Genomic DNA, 18,628 nt, shown 5'->3' with positions numbered 1-18,628 from the left:
TGGTCAGTGGATTATGCGTCAGCTCGCAACATTTTGTTGTCAGCCACTTTCTTTCCCCGCACTTAGAAATGGATTGAAAACATGTTTTCTGTCAAACCAGTCACCTTGCTCTTGAAGTAGAGCTGTCAGCCCCGGTTCTGCGCACTCTTGGAGGTTCCCTCCCTTCACACTGCTGTATTGCTAACTTCACACAAACACCCTCACTCATCCCCACACCAGCTGGACTGGACTTTATTGGATCATTAGTTGTGCATACATTTTTAATTCCACCTTCAATGTTTTTGTAACTTATCTGAGAAAGTGGATAACTATGTGCACATTTTTTTAAAAAACTATCACAACAATTTTTCTTCAGACTGTTGCAAATGGCAGTGTTAGAGCATAGCTGGAGGCTATTTACCCTATTGAGTCTACGCTGGCTCCTAGTAGAGTAATCCCATCAGTTCCATTCCCCTGCTCTTACCCCTTTGCCTTGCAAGTCATTCCCTCTCAAGTGCCCATTCAATTCCCTTGCGGAAGCCCTGATAGATTCTGTTTCCATCTCCCCTTCAGATAGTAAATTCACGATCATAACTAGTCTTTATGTAAAAATAAAAGTTCTTTCTTGTACCCCCCTTCATATCTTTTGTCCAGAATCTGTGCAATGGTTGGCAACCCTATTCCAATGAAGAGATCACTGGCTTAAACCCCTTTAGTAGGCTAGTAATTACTAGTATAAACATTGTTGGCTGAAGGGCCTGTTCCTCTGCTGTACTGTTCTTTGTAATGCATTTGATCCACTTGCTCACTGGGCCCTGAGTGTCCTTGATAGAAGTTGGAATGTCCAGCTAGTAAAAATCCTTAATCTGTTGCCAATCAAACTCTCTGCCAGACCGCCCCCCAGACACTTTGAGAAGGCCTTTAGATCATTTCTGTTTTTTCTTTCTCCCCTTTGCCATTTCAGAAGCAGAGTGATGGAAGATGAGCACTCTCGAAAGTAAAAGAAATGAATACTGCAGTTCATTCCCGAACGAGGAACGTCGCGGACTATTCTGGGCCCGCCGCCGGCTTTAGCTGCTGCTCGGACTGATCGGATGCTGCGTTGGGAGGCTGCGGCTGTGGTTCAGACTTTCTCTAGTGTTTTGTGAGTGTGTGTGAGTTGATGGCACCATCACTGTAAATAGACACTGATATAACTGACATGGGAAACTGAGGTGCCCACCTGAGATTTTATTAGCATCCTGCAGGCACCACAGTCGAGGAATTGGCTTCACTGCACAAATCCGTTTTTGTTTGTATATAACAGGACTGGAAAAAGAAAGGCATGCTTTTGACATGCTTATAAAATGGAGACTTTTATCTGGTGAATCCAAATTGAGATGATAGTGGAGGTGGTGATTGATGCTTGGAAATGGCTCAGTTTATCTTCTGGGTCATCAGTCCTTAGGGCCAGGATTGCACCAGTAAAAATGTATTATCGATTCCTGTTTGCACAGCGAGCCAGATTTGGAAATACTTAACGTTTCGACACTTCCCAGTGTTTTTATTTTTTACCCCATCCACACCTCACTCCCTCTCCTTTGTCAGGTTCATCTGTGTTTCAGGTGGCACATTGTTTACATGGGGAATAAAATAGGCAAAGGATCCAGTTCCCTCAAAGGACAGCAGTGGCAATTAATATTGAGTGCGGAGAAGTGGAGGATGCGCCAAGAAAGCATGCAGTGATTTCCACCGCACATAAAAGGAAGATCTTGTGGGGCATGTTGGCATGCGGAGAAGGGAGTCAGGTGGTCAGATCCACCGCGGTTCGAATGTGCTCTGCTGAGGCAGCAAGAGCCCACGACTGTAATTAGATTTTAAAGTATTGTGAGCAATCTTTCTTTGAAGAGCTTTGTGCCACTCACTGGTTACATGGGACAGCTTAAACCAAAATGACATTTCGAAAAGGAAAGATTTTTTTAAAGTAATTTTTATTGAGGGAACTCGGGGGTCCAGTTATGTTTGGTACTTAGATAGCAAGGGTAGGTCCACACTTCATTCAGTGGTGTGAAGGAGCAGCAACATATGTGCTTGTCACAATAGGAATTGTCAAGGAAGATATATGCAGGTCAATTGTACTAATTTAAAAAAGTATATATATTTATGTGTGTGCGTGTGTGTAAAACAAATGATCATCATTGCTTTGAGAAACCAAAAAAAGGTTTTTTTTTTGCCTGAGCCCAGGTTCCTATCGGAATACTTGAAAGATCTACGAGAGGGATTGGGTTGTAGAAGTATAAAGTGTTGGGCATCCGGGGAGAATCAAGTCTCGTCCTGTGGGCTATGAGGAATATGTCATCTAGAATGAGCAGATACACCACCTTGCCTTTTGAATGGGGTACTGAATGAACAAAAGCTTCACCTTGAAGGTGCAGGGGGAGATGGTAGAGGCAAAGAAGGCATATGAAGGAAGTTCTTTATGCTGTGAATCCTTAATTCCTTGGCCTGAATTTCCAAATGATTTAAAAGATGGCAATGATTGGTTGAAGTTGGTCCCCTGTTGGCACTACCTGAACTGTTATTTTTCTAACGCGTTTAATGACATCCTTTCAAACATTTCTTCTCTGCAAACAATTGAATGAAATTGGTAATTGTGGATTTGTTGCTGCCTTTAAGTGCTTTAACTTGGCTTGAAGAATTCCATGCAAAGATGCCTTTTGTTACTGTGTGCGATTATTTAGATAAAGACAATTCTTTCCTACCTCAGTGAAGTTCAGTGACAGTGTTTGATTTAAAGCCTTAGTCATCCCTTTAATGCTTCTTTTAGTGGTTGGTAGGGCTGCATCTTTAAAACAATTGGTATTGGCTCCCATCTGAAGACCAGCACTTACCAAGTTAACCCACATACATATCAGAGGAACTTGCAGTTCACTTTAACCCAATTTTAAGATGTTATCTCATGTTGGCAATTATGTTGATAGAATCACAATGATTTCCTCGTCAATGGCACCAACCCACGTATGCTTATTTGAATTTTGAAATTTGAACCCAAATTTGAACTTAACACAGTTTTGGCCTTGAAGTTAATTTTATCCAGCACTGTAAGGATCCCTTCAAAGGCAGATGACTCAGTGAGACTAACCACTGGGTACATCAGTCATTCATGTGAGGGGGGATTCTGGGTACATGAACACCTAGCTAAGATTGTGGGAGCCTCTTCCAATTGGCCCTAAAAGCTCAGGGTTTCAACAAGGGAAAGTTGTCCAAGATTCCATGGACTCTCTACCGTCGCCATAGTTCAAAGCCTGTCACTGTGGGTTTTCAGAGAGTTTGGAATTGAGGTCATCTTTCATGTTCCTTGCTCTCTTTCCCTCACAAGTCCCATCCCTTTGGCCCCCAGTTAAACAGTCAGAGAACCACCTAGCATGGTGATTTCAACTGGCTGTCAGATTATTGCAATGTCAGGCCTATATGTGACTCCAGTCCGACGGGAATGATCTTGATTCTCAAGTGCTCGGTGATAGCCCAATATCAAACTGCTTTGTTTCATCAAAATTGCTTCACATGAAGGTCCACCATCAAGGGCTTTGTTGGGCCATCTGGCATGTCCACAACCCATAAATGAGCAAAGGTGTTCCACAGGTGTGTTGTTGACCCTCAGACTGTTCAGCAACAATGGATCAATAACTTGGGGAGAAAGCCGACAAGGGATAGAGCAAGCAGGAGGTATCTAAATAGGATTATGAAACACCCAGAGCAATGCCACCTTATGAGCTGGAATAATAGAAATGTACAGTATGCCCTTGATATCTGTGCTAGCTCTTTGAAAGTACAGTCATACAGCACAGAAACAGCCCCATGGCCGTATTTAGCCATGCCCAACCAAGATTATCATGCTTAATCCCACATCCATACCCCTTGAGTTCCTCATCTTCAAAGTCCAATTCCATTTTTAATATGGTTCATGGAATGAGCTTCCACCATCTCCTCAGGTGGAGCCAAGTCCAGGCCTTGCCAACCCTGAGCTGAACACTTCTCCTCATCTCCCTAGCGGTGATGTAACATTTCAGCTAGACACTCGCACATCTCTTTCTGCTCTGCGACGATCATTTCGGGCAACTTGTACAGTTTGACAAGACCAGGCAATGCACTTTAAAGAGGCACCTCCCTTCAAGTGGTAAGAGTTGCAAGAAGCTCACTGAACTGACTGGTTGTTCCATGTTATTAGTGAGCATATGATGTATATTTTCAGTGCTGTTGTTAACAAGCTAAGAGAAGAATTTTCACTTGTACAGACATTACAGTATGAAGTGGTGGGAGAAAATTAAAGTTTTCCTTAATTAGCATGGAAGTAAGGCTAATGTCTACTTCAGATTGATTGGTTATGTAAATTTATTGATCTCCCTTGAACTCTGAGATTGAGTTCCAGCATTTAATTTGTTTGTTAACCGATAAAATAAATGGAATTTCAAAGAAACAATTTTCATTCATTCCCTAGAATGTAGTTATTTTTCAGTAATCTGAATGCCACATTCGCACAAAGTGATATTTTACAACTGGAAAATAACTACCCACACTGCATTATTTACAATGAGTCATAAAGCAATGTACACAGCACATGTAGAAAATTTTGCTTGCTGCAGCATCTCTGGTAGTAAGGAACTGAGCAAAGCAAATAGAAAGCAATGTAGGATATGGGCTGCTCCTGAGGAGTGCACATTTATATTTTTCTTAAACAATTTGATAACCAAGAGAAGATAGTAAATGGTGAAGAGTTGAGCTGTTCTGGGCTGCTGAGATGCAATGAAGTTGCACTGGCATGGTGTTGTAGTTAGTAGGGATGCTCCTTGCAGTAGCAGAGACCCGGGTTCACTCACGACCTTGGGTGCTGTTGGTGGGGAGTTTGCACATGTGCTCCCATTTCCTCCCACATCCCAAAGACGTGCGGGTCGGTAGGCTAATTATCCACTGTAAATTGCCACCTGTGTATAGGTGAGGGGTAGAATCTGGGGGGAGCTGATGAGAATGTGGGGAGAATAAAATGGGGTTAACGTAGGATTGGTGTAAATGGCTGGTTGCTGGCGGTATGGACTTACTGGATGAAGTTCCTATTTCCATGCTATCTATCTCTGTTACTCTATGAATAAAAGCTGTGGATTCATTATCACCTCCCTCTCCTCATTCTGTAGCACAGCCTACATACTGTACAGGCAGAGGAATCTGGTTGGAGTCCATTGCCTTTTCAGGTGGAGCTGGCCACATGAATGATAGTGAAATGGAGGGCTATGTGGGACGGAAGGGTTGGATAGATATTAGAGCAGGATAAAATGTTGGCACAACATTGTGGGCCAAAGGGCCTGTACTGTGCTGTAATGTTCTATGTTCTAACACTTGCCGACCCTGAGCGCAAGAAGCTTTTCCTGAGTTTTCTCTAACTGGGCTTGAGTTTTATCCCTTTTTCTTGATTCTGTTCGGGCTCCATCTCTCAGTGTTTGGTACTTTTAGTTACTTTAAGAAGAACTCACTGAAGAGATGCATGGAGATTCAGTCCCTATAAAGTGCACTAAGTCAAAATTGGTGTTGATAACAATTACCGACTTATTGAGCCTTTACCTTAGTTACTTTTTCAAGTAATCATAAACAGCTTTCATATCTTTCACCCCATTCCTGTTATGTTTATTCTTCATCAAGAGACAAACTTCGGGTGGGTTTAACATCTGAACATTTTTTATTAACCAACAGGCTTGCTTTCCCTATCTTTTTACAGCCACTTCCTGTTCCCACATGTGACCCTTTGCATTACCTACTGGGAACTGTAGTTCTTTATTATAATAACATAATTATAATTAACATAATAACACATCTTCCCCCTTTAAAGAAAAACAAACACAATACTTTGTCCTTATAAACCTGCCAAGAACCCTTGTCCACTCAGCAGCTTTCAATCAGTCTCCGAGGTGGTTTAATGGTCCTTTTTGGTCTGGTACTTGTTTTCGCAGGTGTGTTGCTTTCAGTTGCTGCATTACTATTGGTGTTTTCCCAGGAACTCTGGTCCACGTGTTTACTTTCTCCATATGCTGGCCCCTTTGGTGTACTGACAGGGGACGGGTCACAGCCATGGGTTGGAGCTTGTGGTCATAGATCCACACGGTTCCTCCTCAGAGGTGTCCCTCGCTCCATCTGGATCTGGTATGAATGTGGATTTACTTCCTCTTGCACAACTCCTTGCATGACCATGTGCCAGAATCATGATCTCGGATTTGCACTTGATCCCCAGGCTTCAGGACTGGTAGGCTTTTCACTGTCTTGTGATTCTGTTTCTGTTTTTCTTTCCTTCCTCTTTAGCTTGTTTGACCTTGTGTGCTCCTTCAGGTGTCAACAGGTTTTCACGTATTGGAAGGTTAGTGCGTATGCGTCGACCCATCAGCATTTGGGCTGGTGAAAGGCCGTTCTGCAGTGGTGCACTTCTGTAAATCATTAGACTTCTGTGGAAATCCTCTCGTCCATCTTGCGCTTTCTTCATGAGTGTTGTGTGGTCATCTTTGGTATGTGAAGCTACTATGAAAACTCTTTTCAGTAGGTTGAGCTTTTCACATGCACTCAGACCTAATATTGGCTGTACTCTCTTCTACAATCAGTAGCTGTGATTTTAAGTGCTGCCCCCTGTGCTTAAAGGTCACCATACAGCCCCCTTTTACTGGAACTTTTTCTCCAGTGTAGCCTGTCACTTTTAACTTCACAGGGTAAATCTTACTCTTTACTGTGAGAGTCTTATAACAGATTCACCTGAGCTCCGATGTCAAGCTTGAATGGAATTACTGTCTCATTCACAGTTACTGGAACAATCCATTCTGTTTTACCAGCAGCCACAGTCTGTACAGAATCCACAAAGAATTCCTCCATTTCCTCATCAACTGTGTGCACCTTTCTCTTGTTAGCCTCAGCTTTGCAGCACCTTGCAAAGTGATTCTTCTTCCCACAGCTATTGCAGGACTTCCCATAAGCAGGACACATCTTTGGAAGGTGTCTACCTCCACATCTGCTGTATTTGCTGTTTGAGCCTTCCTCTTTGCTTTGCTGTTGCTTTTGGAAATGCTTTGTGTGCTGCTTCTCTGTTTTCACAGCATGCACTGTTGTGTCTGCCCTGTGCAGCTCCTTAACTTGTGCTCATGTGGTTTCTGCTGACCTACACATATTCACCGCCTTTTCCAGGGTCAAATCTTTTTCACACAACAGTCTTTCTCTGAGTCCATTATCTGGAATTCCACAAACTATTCTGTCTTTAACTAGCGAGTCTCTCAAATCTCCAAATTCACAAGACTTACTCAGTGTGTGAAGCTCAGCTAAGTATTGGTCGAAGCTAACACCTTGTTTCTGGCCACAGGAAAAAAATGTATATCTCTCAAATGTGATGTTTTTACTTGGGATAAAATACTCCTCAAATTTTTTCATCAAAGTGCCCAACTCAAAAGCTGTCTCATCAATTTGAAAGCTGTGATAGATGCCCAAAGCATCTTCGCCAATCACGTGCAGAAAAATAGACGCTTTCAATTTTTCATCGTTCCTTCCCGCTCCACTAGCATCTAAATATATGTTGAATCGCTGTTTGAAGTGTTTCCAATTATCGGTTAGATTGCCAGTAAACTGCATAGGCGTGGGAGGACTTAGCTTATCCATAATGGGAAATCTCGGCCTCTCACCTGAATCTCTCTTGGCAAATCCGGTGAGTGCTGAACTTCAGGAACAATGTGCTCCCTCGCCACGCCGGCCAGCTTTTTCTCCGTCTTATTACAGGTTTTCTTTCGTACTCACTGAGTCTCTTTCTCAATTGCACACAGTATTCATCTACTCTCCCTGTTCAGACCTCACACCAACTTCTGACACCATGTTGTGTTTGTTCTTCAACAAGAGATAAACTTCACGTGGGTTTAACATCTGAATATTTTTTATTAACCAACACCAGACAGGCTTGCTTTCCTGACTTCCAGAATTTTCCTCAGAGCTAAGTGGCTCCAACTTCACATTCAAATTAAGCTTTGTAGAAGGATCCTCTGCATGTTCACTCTCCTTTCTTTGCTTGCTTCTATTATAACTACATAATAACACATAATAATACAATTTCCTCTCACACTTTGACTTTTCCAACTTTTCTAAGCATCATCACGTCACTGACCACCAGATCCCACATTCAAATGGGATTGGTCAGTGGTCTGAGCATATTGAAAACCACTTGCGGCATTCTTAAAGCAAAATGAATAAATCTTTAAATTCTGCATGGTTTTTATTGCTAGTGTTGAGTTTCATTGGAGGAAACAATTTTCTGGTTACACTTTCAGGTGTGTAGTTTTTTTAAAGTTTTATTGGATAAAACTAAACACTTCAAGTCCTACTCGTGTCTAGTGGAAGGAAGATGAACTTGCGTTTAAATAGTGCTTATCTCAAGACACCCCAAAATGCTTTCTACCTGGTGAAGTACTTTCAAAGTGTAGTCACTGCTGTGATGTGTTAATCGCAGCAGGCAATTATCAAGCAGTAAGTTCCAATTGACAACAATTTGATAATGACCAGATATCAGTTTTAGGGATGATTTAGGGATGCCCTGGAAAAAACTCTTCTGCTAGTGTTGTGGATCTTTTACTTACACCTCATTTGAAGGTCTTATCCAAATGACTCTTTCAGTACTGCACTGGAGCGGTGACCTAGATTTTTGTTAGTGAAATTTTAATCCACATAAAAATCCATTATCTCTTAACTTGGAATATAGTAACTGCCTGGTTTGGTTTTTGAAAAAAACATGCCATAATCACCAAGATTTGGTGTGTGATTTTACACAGTGTTATCTCAGTGAGGGAGGTATTTGTGTATTGCGAAGTACTAGGGATTAAGATGGGTGTTAAGGAGGGATTTAAGAAGGTAGGGTACTGGAAGGGTTAAGCATGAAGTTCCTAAGCTAGGGTCTGAACAAATGGCTACTTCATTGAGGGCATTCATAGATATACATTCCACCTGACCTCTTCTCGGTCAGAATTACAGGTGGAAAATATTAGAGGAAAGATTGTGACAGCCAAGAATGTGTTAAATGTTTGTGAATCAACACAGTTTCTTTCAGCAGCGGCCTACGGTTTGTAGACAGTACTTAGGAGAGGTGATAGCGGGGGTGGAATATTGCTGAGGGAAGTAGGACAGAAAGAGGGAGAATGGATTGGGGAAGGGTGAAGCATATAGATGCTTTGCATTCTGAGCTGACTTCTGTTTCTGCCCTGTGACGCATGCTGTTACTGATAATTAGTCCTTTTTATAAACTGAACAGTTACCTTGTGATTCAGAGAGAGGGCGCGAATAAGAGACAGCTGCCAGCTTCTGCTGCAGTCCATCCACAGTGCGATGGTCTGCTCCTTCATGCCGAACAGGCAGTTTTGGTCAGAAGCAAAATTGCTGTTCTCTGGTTGCTATATCGCATTGCCTGCCCAAGTAAATCCAAAGCCATTTCACTATCCAGATGCTGGTGTTGAGATGGAAGTTATTTGTCTTTTATGAATTTCGAGAGGTTAAGCCCTGAAAGTTATGTTGCAGTAGAGAATACTGTTTTCTTAAGCATTGTTCAATTGGGAAGGAAGCTCTGAGGTGATAATGGGTTTTAGATCAGCCGCTCTTGCTTTTTAATCCCTTCAGGAAGTTGAGAGTTTCACATGATTATCTTATCCATAGATTTCCAAATACTAAATTTTACACTACAGTGAAAAAAATTGATACTGATTTTTTTTTTGGCTGTATCTTCTTCCAATTGTAGGGCTGTATGTTTGCCTCAGCAGTGGGAGGAGGATTTCAAATCGTCCATACTGAATGATGCTAATCCATGTCTTTAGGCTTGCTAAAGTGGTAATGATTATAATGGCTTAATTCAAAATAGATTGCCTCTTCTATTTTGTCACTTTGATACAGTTTTAGGAAATAAATGTGTGCCACAATAGTGCAGCCTTTTATACAGGAGGGTAGGAATAATCCATCAATCCTCTTGCACCTGTTTTTTGCCTCTCTGTTGGATTGTCCTCGACCTTTTGCTTGTCTTTGATCGTAGTGAGATACACTTACCTAATAAAAATCTACCAATTGCAGTCTTCAAAGTTTTGATTGTCCCACCAGTCTGTGCTCTTCCTGGGGAGAAGGTTTGACATTCCCAATCCATTTTGTGGGAAAATCTTAACATTTCTAATTTTAAAATTGTACCCGAATATTTCTCATTACCCTATCATAAGAAGTAATTTCCATTGATCCTATGAATAGATCGATCCTCAATTATCTAAACTCAGTGGAATCTAAGCCATGTTTTATGCACTTTCCTTCATTACTTTAATCCTTTAAACCCTGGTGGTATTGTAGCAACGCTGCTTTTTAAACCCACCCCTTCCCAAGGCAAAATCTCCTTCCAAGGGTGTGGTGCCTGATGTGAGTCCTGCCTCTTGACAAACGAGCAACCCGTGTCACTAAGTTACCTTAAATGTTGTGCGTTTTTACCCTTGGTCATTTGTTCTGTAGAATGTTCTGTAAAACCTTTATTCATGGAGACGTTCCCTGCCCACCATAATTGGAATTCTCAGGGGATTCACAGCTTCATGCTAACTCTTTGATCCATACTTGCTCAAGTGTGCTGACATTCTGTTTCTAATAGAAAATTGACCTGGAATCTGCAGCGTCCTGATTTCCCCTTTCCTTCCTTCCCAGATGATATACTGATATTACCAGTTTTCCAACCCTGAGCCACAATTTCCAATGTATAGGTAAATTCCTCATCTGTTTCATTTAATACCCAAGGGTGGAGCCATCGGGTCCTGTTGAATGTGTCAATCTTAAGTCCCATTATTTTCTCCAATGCAATTATAAAATGTATATTAAACCAATAAAGGCTCATTACCAATTTTTAAGGTCTCTTTCATATCTTTTAACATGGTCTGGACACAACAGATGTGCTATTTCCTTATTCTCCATCTGTTTTTAATGGATCCATATTTCCCCCCAGATACCTTTTATTGTTGGTGTTGATATTATCTTATTCCCAATACTCTCTATGGAGCAAGATTGTACATTTTTAGAGGTTTCCCATTCTTCTTTGCACTGAGCATTTGCTATCTTGTCTGTTGAACCATGTGCTCCAATTCTGTCTCTTCTAACTGCTTGGAGGCAGATCATGTGTTTGGTCATAAGGTACCGGAGAGAGTAGTCACCAGAAGATGGTAACAGAGCAGTAGCAGAGACTGGCAAATCCAACGTGATGGTCTTGGCCCAGTTGATTGTTTTATTTTACCTTGTGACCGTAGATCTGATGTCTTCTTGTGGTTGTTCTAAGGCATGCTGCTTGATATACTCGTTGTTCCCAAAGATTGATGTAGGAACGGATATCCTGGGAAATGTCAGCTTGGGTCACCTGAAGGCTCAGTATCTCAGATTAGAGCAGGAAGAGAACAAACAAACCTGAAAGAAATGCTATACCTCTCTAAAGTCTGAGCCCCTCGCACACGATTACTTTACCGATTTCCTCAAATGTGTTTTATGCCCTTTTGTTTTTCTTTTCGGAGAAAGTGGAAAACTGTTTGGGGACATGAGGGGATTTTCATTATTACTATTAAAGAAAATAGTCCTGGGATGAAGCTGAGAGTTCTCTTCCATCCTAGGAAGCTGCTAAAGCAAATTGCATAGGTAAGGCCTCGGAATTGTTCCTCAATGATGGACTGAGGCTGAATCTCATAAACCTTAGGAACCAACAAAGCAGTCCGTCACAACTCCTTCCCTCAAATGGACTTGTTGACCTTGAATTGTAAAGTGCATCCTCCAAACAGCAATGTTAGTGTGTTTTATATTATTAGTATACTTTGATTTACTAAACTGAAAAAAAAATGAATGCTAAATTATTTGATTAAAATTTTCAAATAAAACTTGACTGCATTTCTTTTTTTTAAGGAATTGCTATATTTGTTCCTGTAATTTAAAGTCATAGAGCACTACAGCATGGAAACAGGCCCTTCAGCCCATCTGGTCCAGGCCAACCAAGATGCCCATCTAAACTGGTCCCATTTGCCTGAGTTTGGCCCATATCCCTCTTAGCCTTTCCTATCCATGTACTTGTCCTTTAAATGTTGTTATTGTACCTGCCTCAACTAATTCCTCTGGCAGCTCGTTCCATATACGGATCACCCTCCGCGTGAAGAAGTTGCCCCTCAGGTCCATTTTAAATTTTTCTCCTCTCACCTTAAACCAACGCCCCCTAGTTTTTGATTCCCCTTTTCTGGGAAAAGGACTGTGTGCATTCACCCTATCGATGCCCTTCATGATTTTATACACCTCTATAAGGTTATCTCTTAGTCTCGTACGCTCCAATGAATAAAGTCCTAGCCTGCCCAACCTCTCCCTATAACTCAGGCCCTCAAGCCCTGGCAACATTCTCGTAAATATTCTTTGCACTCTTTCCAGCTTAATGATTTCTTTCCTATAACAGGGTAACCAAAACTGTTACACAATACTCCAGGTATGGCCTCACTAACGTCTTATACAACTGTACCATAATGACCCAACTCTTATACTCAGTGTCCTGACTGATGAACACCAGCATGCCAAATGCCGCCTTCTCCACCTGTGATGCTACTTTCAGGGTACCATTTACTTGTACTCTTAGGTCTCTCTGTTCCACATAACTCCTCAGGTTCACTGTGAAAGTCCTACCCTGGTTTTACATCCTAATTCTTGACAGGGCATTGCTGATTTGCACTTCAGAAAAGCTCTACTGCTTAAGGTAACAAAGGACTGTCGAGAGCTAGTATACCCCTTGAATGTACCAATTTTCAAGCATGTTTGAAGGAAAACTTGCATGTTTCTATCACGACCTCTGTTCCTATCATTCCCACTGAAGACAGTGGCCTACTCTGTGGTTGCTTGCTGAAGTGGATTAAGTAAAAGCAAGAGGTATTAATTTACGACACACCTTTTACAACTTAAGGGGCATCCTAAAGTGCTTTACAGGCAATGCACTACTTGGTTACCTCGCCTAGAAATTTATCTCTGTCATTATATATATATATAGTGCTTCCGTGTCCTTCATTGCCTCTGAAATTCATTCCCTTGATTTCAGTACAATGAATTTTGTAGGTAGAGTACAATGCACTGATCTTATTACACATATTATTCCACATAGTACGTTCAATAATATTAACTGGGGATTAATTACTAGGCATTTTTTTATGGGCAAATATTGGCCAATCATTAGAAATGACTTGGCTTTTTTTTTTGCAGTGCTGGGGGATCTTTTTAAGGCATTGCTATATTTGTTACTGTAATTTAGAGTCATGGCGCAATACAACACGCAAACAGGCCCTTCAGCCCATCTGGTCCATGCACCAATATGGCACCAAAGACAGCTGGCAGTGTCTTGGTTTAGCGGCTCATCTGAAAGATGGCACCCCTAACAGTTCAGTACTGCTTTGAAGTGTCAGCCTAGATTTTTGTACTGAGGTCTCTGGAGTGAGACTTCAACAGCACCTCTTCGTCAGTCCATCACACAATCACCACCGCCACCTTGGGTCCACGATGAATGGACACGAATCGTGCCAGTGTGAAGAACAAATGCGTTGTTTTGAAATCATACTCTCCAATAATTCACCGGAAGAAAAAAATTGAGCAACAGGTTGAATAATGTGATATGATATCAATAGGGATGTGCATTTATATGGCATCTTTAACTTGGCAAAGCACCTCAGGGCAGTTAACAGGAGAGTTATCCACCAAGATTTGACAAATCATGCACGGAGATGTAAGTAGCCAAAATCTTGGCCAGATGGGTTGCTCTTAGATGAGGAGGTGGTGAGGTATAGGGAGGAAATCCGGGGATTAGATTAAGGCACAGCCGCAGATGCAAATCTAGAATGAGCAAGCAGCCAGGATTGTAGGAGTGACAGTGCTGGGGAAGCTTCCCTATTCCCACTGTATTGGGACCTCAAAAATCTTCCTAAGTTCTGACATTGCCCATAGACACTGATTTATTTCTCCATTTACTCAGTGAGACAGCTGTGCACCAAGATGGGAACTGAAGCCTTGATTTGGAGAAGCAAAGAGATTGCAGAGGAGGTTTCCAAGATTGCCGTCCCTCAAGGACTACACAAAAGATTTATAAACTACCTGAAGGAAACTGTGGTCAGATTGCCGGTGGGAAGTGAGTTGGAGAGCAGCACTTGAGGAACTTGCATATCTGCAAACACAGACCCAAAAGCATGGGCCCAGAGAAGTTATTGGATCTGGGCAGATGACAAGTCAGTAATAGTAAAGTGAGAGGGTAAGGAGATGGCATACGCAACCATAGACTTCATGTTGTGTTCTCAAGCTAGCATGATATCCCCAGCCAGTTCTATGGCCCACTGTGGTCAATTTTCACCCATTAATATATTTAAATGTATACATCCCACTCCCCGTAATGTCAGAAGTTAAGTTGCTTCCTCTGCTCGTAGGAATAGAATCATAGAGTTGTACAGCACAGAATAGACCCTTCGGCCCTTCACATCCATGCTGACCTTTTTGTCTATCTACACTAATCCCATTTGTCTGCTTTGGGACTGTATCCTTCTAGGCCATACCTATTTACATGTCTGTCCAAATGCTTCTTAAACACGGTAATAGTATCTGATTCCATCATGTCCCAGATATCAACCACTCTCTGGGCAAAAAATACTTACCCCTTAGATCCCCTTTGAAATTCCTTCCCCTCACTTTAAACCTGGGCCCTCTTGCTTTTGATAGCCCGACCGAGGATGCTGAAAGATCACAAGACTTCAAGATCTCTGAAAGGTATGGTTATTCAACTCATTTGCTAGGCAGGGGCAAAAGATTCAAGAGTACATTGAAAAGGATCAAACCAGCCATACCTGGAATACATTGACAATTCCTTCCCATCCCCACAGATGCTGCTCGACCTGCTGAGTTCCTCCAGCAGACTGTTTGTTGCCCCAGATTCCAGCATCTGCGGTCTCTTGTGATACCATTGAGTCATAGAGTCACACAGTACAGAAACAGGCCCTTTGGCCCAATTGGTCCATGCTGACCAAGATTCCCATCTAAGCAAGTCCCATTTGCCCGCGTTTGGCCCATATCCCCCTATCCTATCTGTGTACCTGTCCAAGTGCCTTCTAAATGTTGTTAATGTACCTGCCTCAACCACTTCCTCTGGCAGCTCGTTCCATATACTGACTACCCTCTGGGTGAAAAAATTGCCCCTCAGGTTCCTATTTAAATCTCTTACCTCTTACCTTAAACCTATGCCCTCTAGTTCTTGATCCCCCAACCCTGGGAAAAAGACTGTGCACATTCACCCTATCTATTCCCCTCATGATTTTATATACCTCTATAAGATCACCCCTCATTCTCCTATGCTCTACCAAAAAAAGTCCCAAGCTGCTCAACCTCTCTCCGTAACTCAGTCCCGGCAACATCCTCGTAAATCTCCTCTGTACTCTTCCCAACTTATAAAATTAAGATAAGATTTCTATATTAGTTACATGTGCATGAAACACACAGTGCAATGCATCTTTGCGTAGAGTGTTCTGGGGGCAGCCCGCAAGTGTCGCCACGCTTCCAGCGCCAACATAGCATGCCCACGACTTCCTAACCCGTACGTCTTTGGAATGTGGGAGGAAACCAGAGCACCCGGAGGAAACCCACGCAGATACATGGGGAGAACGTACATACTCCTTACAGACAGCGGCCGGAATTGAACCCGGGTCGCTGGCGCTGTAATAGTGTTACGCTAACCACTACACTACCATGGCATCTTTCCTATAGCAGGGTGACAAAAATTCAACACAATATTCCAAATACTGCCTCACCAATGTCTTGTACAACTGCAACGTAACATCCCATCCTCTATACTCAATGCCCTGACTGAAGGCCAGTGTGCCAAAAGCTTTCTTCATATTTTAAATGGACCTGAAATAATTAGTGCCAAATACTAGGCAAGCCAGTGGCTATTCTACGTAAGAACATCTTTATGATGTCACTCAGGCAATATTCTTAGTGTTGTGCCTAAATTCATCAGTCAAAGCGGTGATTACATGCTGGTGAATTGGAGCTCACTGTCCAGCTTGTCACACAGCTGAGATGCATTTAGACTATCAAGTAGAACTACTTACATTTGCCAAACCTGTAAGTAAAACCATACACTGATGGCAGGCATACAAGATTCTGAGAGGGATTGACAGGGTAGCAGCTGAGAGGTTGTTTCCTTCGGCTGGAGGGACCTGGAACACAAGTCTCAGGAAAAGGGGATAACTTTGAGAACTCCGAGTGGTGGGGGGTTATAAACCTTTTGAATTCTTCGTCCCAGAGGGGGTAAGGATGAGATCAATGGATTTTTTGGACACCAGGGAAATGGGGAATGAGCAGGGCATTGGAAGTGGACGAGGTGTAGGATCAGCCATGGTGGTAGAGAAGGGTCTGTGTGCTGGTGTGGGGCGTTTCCTCATTCTATTTCTTATATAATTAATATGGCTTGGAACCTACTGCAGGAGGCTCCTGATGAGCAGAATAAATATACACATACAGTTATTGTATAAATTGTATTTAATCAATAACAATTACTATATTGCAATTATATTACATTGCAATTATATTATTGTATAATCCGTCAATATTCTGAGCAATTTTGGGCCCCGTTTCTAAGGAAAGATGTGCTGGCCCTGGAGTGGGTCCAGAGGAGGTTCACCCGAATGATCTTGGGAATGAAAGACTTAACCTGTGAGGAGCGTTTGATGTCTCTGGACCTGTACTCGATGGAGATCAGAAGGATGAGGGGGGGAATCTCATTGAAACCTACTGGATACTGAAAAGCCTAGAGAGAGTGGACATGCAGAGGATGTTTCCATTAGTAGGGGAGTCTAGGATCTGAGGGCACAGCCTCAGAATAAAAGGACGTCCCTTTAAAACTGAAATGAGGAATTTCTTCAGCCAGAGGGTGGTGAATCTGCAGAATTTGTAGCCACAGAGAGCTGTGGAGGCCAAGTCATTGGGTGTATTTAGGGCAGAGATTGACAGGTTCTTGATTGGTTAAGGGTTACAGGAAGAAGGTGGGAGAATGGGGTTGAGAAAAATCAGCTATGATTGAATGGCGGAACAGACTTGATGGGCCAAATGGCCAAATCCTGCTCCTATATCTTATGGTGTAAGTTACTAACCACTCCATTGACTAAATTATCTTATGTCAAAAGTGACTCACCTTTCTGTCTTCCAGAGATCCAAAGCAGGGATAAGGAAGTCTCCAGGTAGATGTTCCAGTGCAATTCTGAGTCAGCTCCTTGCATCAGATACAGCACGGAAACAGGCCCTTCAGCCCACTAAGTCCATGCCAACCATTAAGCACCCAATTACACTAATCCCATTTTATTACACCATAAACCATAGGAACAGAATTAGGCCATTCGGCCCATCGAGGCTGATCATGGCTGATTTATTTTTCCCTCTCAACCCCATTCTCCTGCCTTCTCCCCATAACCTTTGATGCCCCTACTAATAAAGAACCTATCAACCTCCGCTTTAAATATACCCAATGACTTGGCCTCCACAGCCGTCTGTGGCAATGATTTCCACAGATTCACCACTCTCTGGCTAAAGAAATTCCTCCTCATCTCTGTTCTAAAAGGACATCCTTCTATTCTGAGCCTGTGCCCACTGGTCCCAGACTCTCCCACTACTGGAAACATCCTCTCCATGTCCACTCTATCCAGGCCTTTCAATATTCGGTAGGTTTCAATGAGATCCTCCCTCCTCCTGCTAAACCAGATTCTCCCCAGATTTCCATCAACTACCTCACAGATTCTACCACTCACCTACACACTAGGGGCAATTCACAGCGGCCAATTAATCTACAAACCCGCACGTCTTTGGGATGTGGGAGGAAACCCACATGGTCACAGGGAGAACGTGCAAACTCCTCACAGACAGTACTAGAGGTTGGGATTGAACCCGGGTCTCTGGACCTGTGAGGCAGCGGCTCTACCGGCTATGCCACTGCATTAATAACAAAGCCACCGTGCTAGTAATAAATGATCTTGGATGGATGAAAAATATCTTGTGTACTGTTTTGAAGAGGAACATGGGAGCTATTTCACCCTCAAGATCAATCTTCCAAACCACTTAAAACAGCCACATTGTTCCTTGTGGACCTTCCCATGGATAAAGTTGTTGCTGTGGTTTCTACCTTACAGAGATACTACCCTTCTAAAAGATATTTCAGCAAAGGTTTGAACTTTATAACGGTTTTAACTTTGAAAACTCACACGGGAGTTTACAGGAATATAATCAAGGAAAAGGGGATGGGAACCAGAGCACCGGGTCAGAAAGTGGAGGGATTGAGAGGAAGATAGATGTCAGGGTCAGTAAACACAGGCAGGAGCAAAGTAATAGACATGATGGGATGGACAGTTTGAAGTGTGTGTATTTGAATGCGAGGGGTAAAATGGTAAGGGTGATGAACTTAGAGCATGGGTCGATACATAGAACTGTGATGTTGTGGCCCTAACAGATACTTGGTTGAGAGAGGGTACAGGAATGGTGCTTAATGTCCCAGGGTTTCGATGTTTTAGAAAAAATAGAGAGGGAGGTAAAGGGGTGAGAGGGGGTGGAATGTTGCACTACTAATCAG

At 42.5% G+C, this 18,628-nt stretch overlaps 1 protein-coding gene across 6 annotated transcripts in view; it reads left to right on the top strand.

Annotated features, from left to right (window-relative positions):
• The window catches only part of LOC127578731 (zinc fingers and homeoboxes protein 3-like), a 109,471-nt gene extending 97,684 nt beyond the window's left edge, over positions 1-11,787 (top strand). For all 6 annotated transcript variants that reach the window (XM_052031117.1, XM_052031119.1, XM_052031118.1 and 3 more), the window contains one exon: positions 944-11,787. In XM_052031117.1, the coding sequence (XP_051887077.1) occupies positions 944-954 (11 nt within the window). In that variant the 3' untranslated portion in view covers positions 955-11,787. The remainder of the gene's footprint in view (positions 1-943) is intronic.
• Positions 11,788-18,628: the final 6,841 nt, after the last annotated feature.

This window comes from Pristis pectinata, chromosome 16 (assembly GCF_009764475.1).
Source record: "Pristis pectinata isolate sPriPec2 chromosome 16, sPriPec2.1.pri, whole genome shotgun sequence".
Taxonomy (NCBI): Eukaryota; Metazoa; Chordata; class Chondrichthyes; order Rhinopristiformes; family Pristidae; genus Pristis; species Pristis pectinata.
Note: the sequence above shows the minus strand (reverse complement) of the source record. Positions and strands in the feature narration are given on the sequence as shown.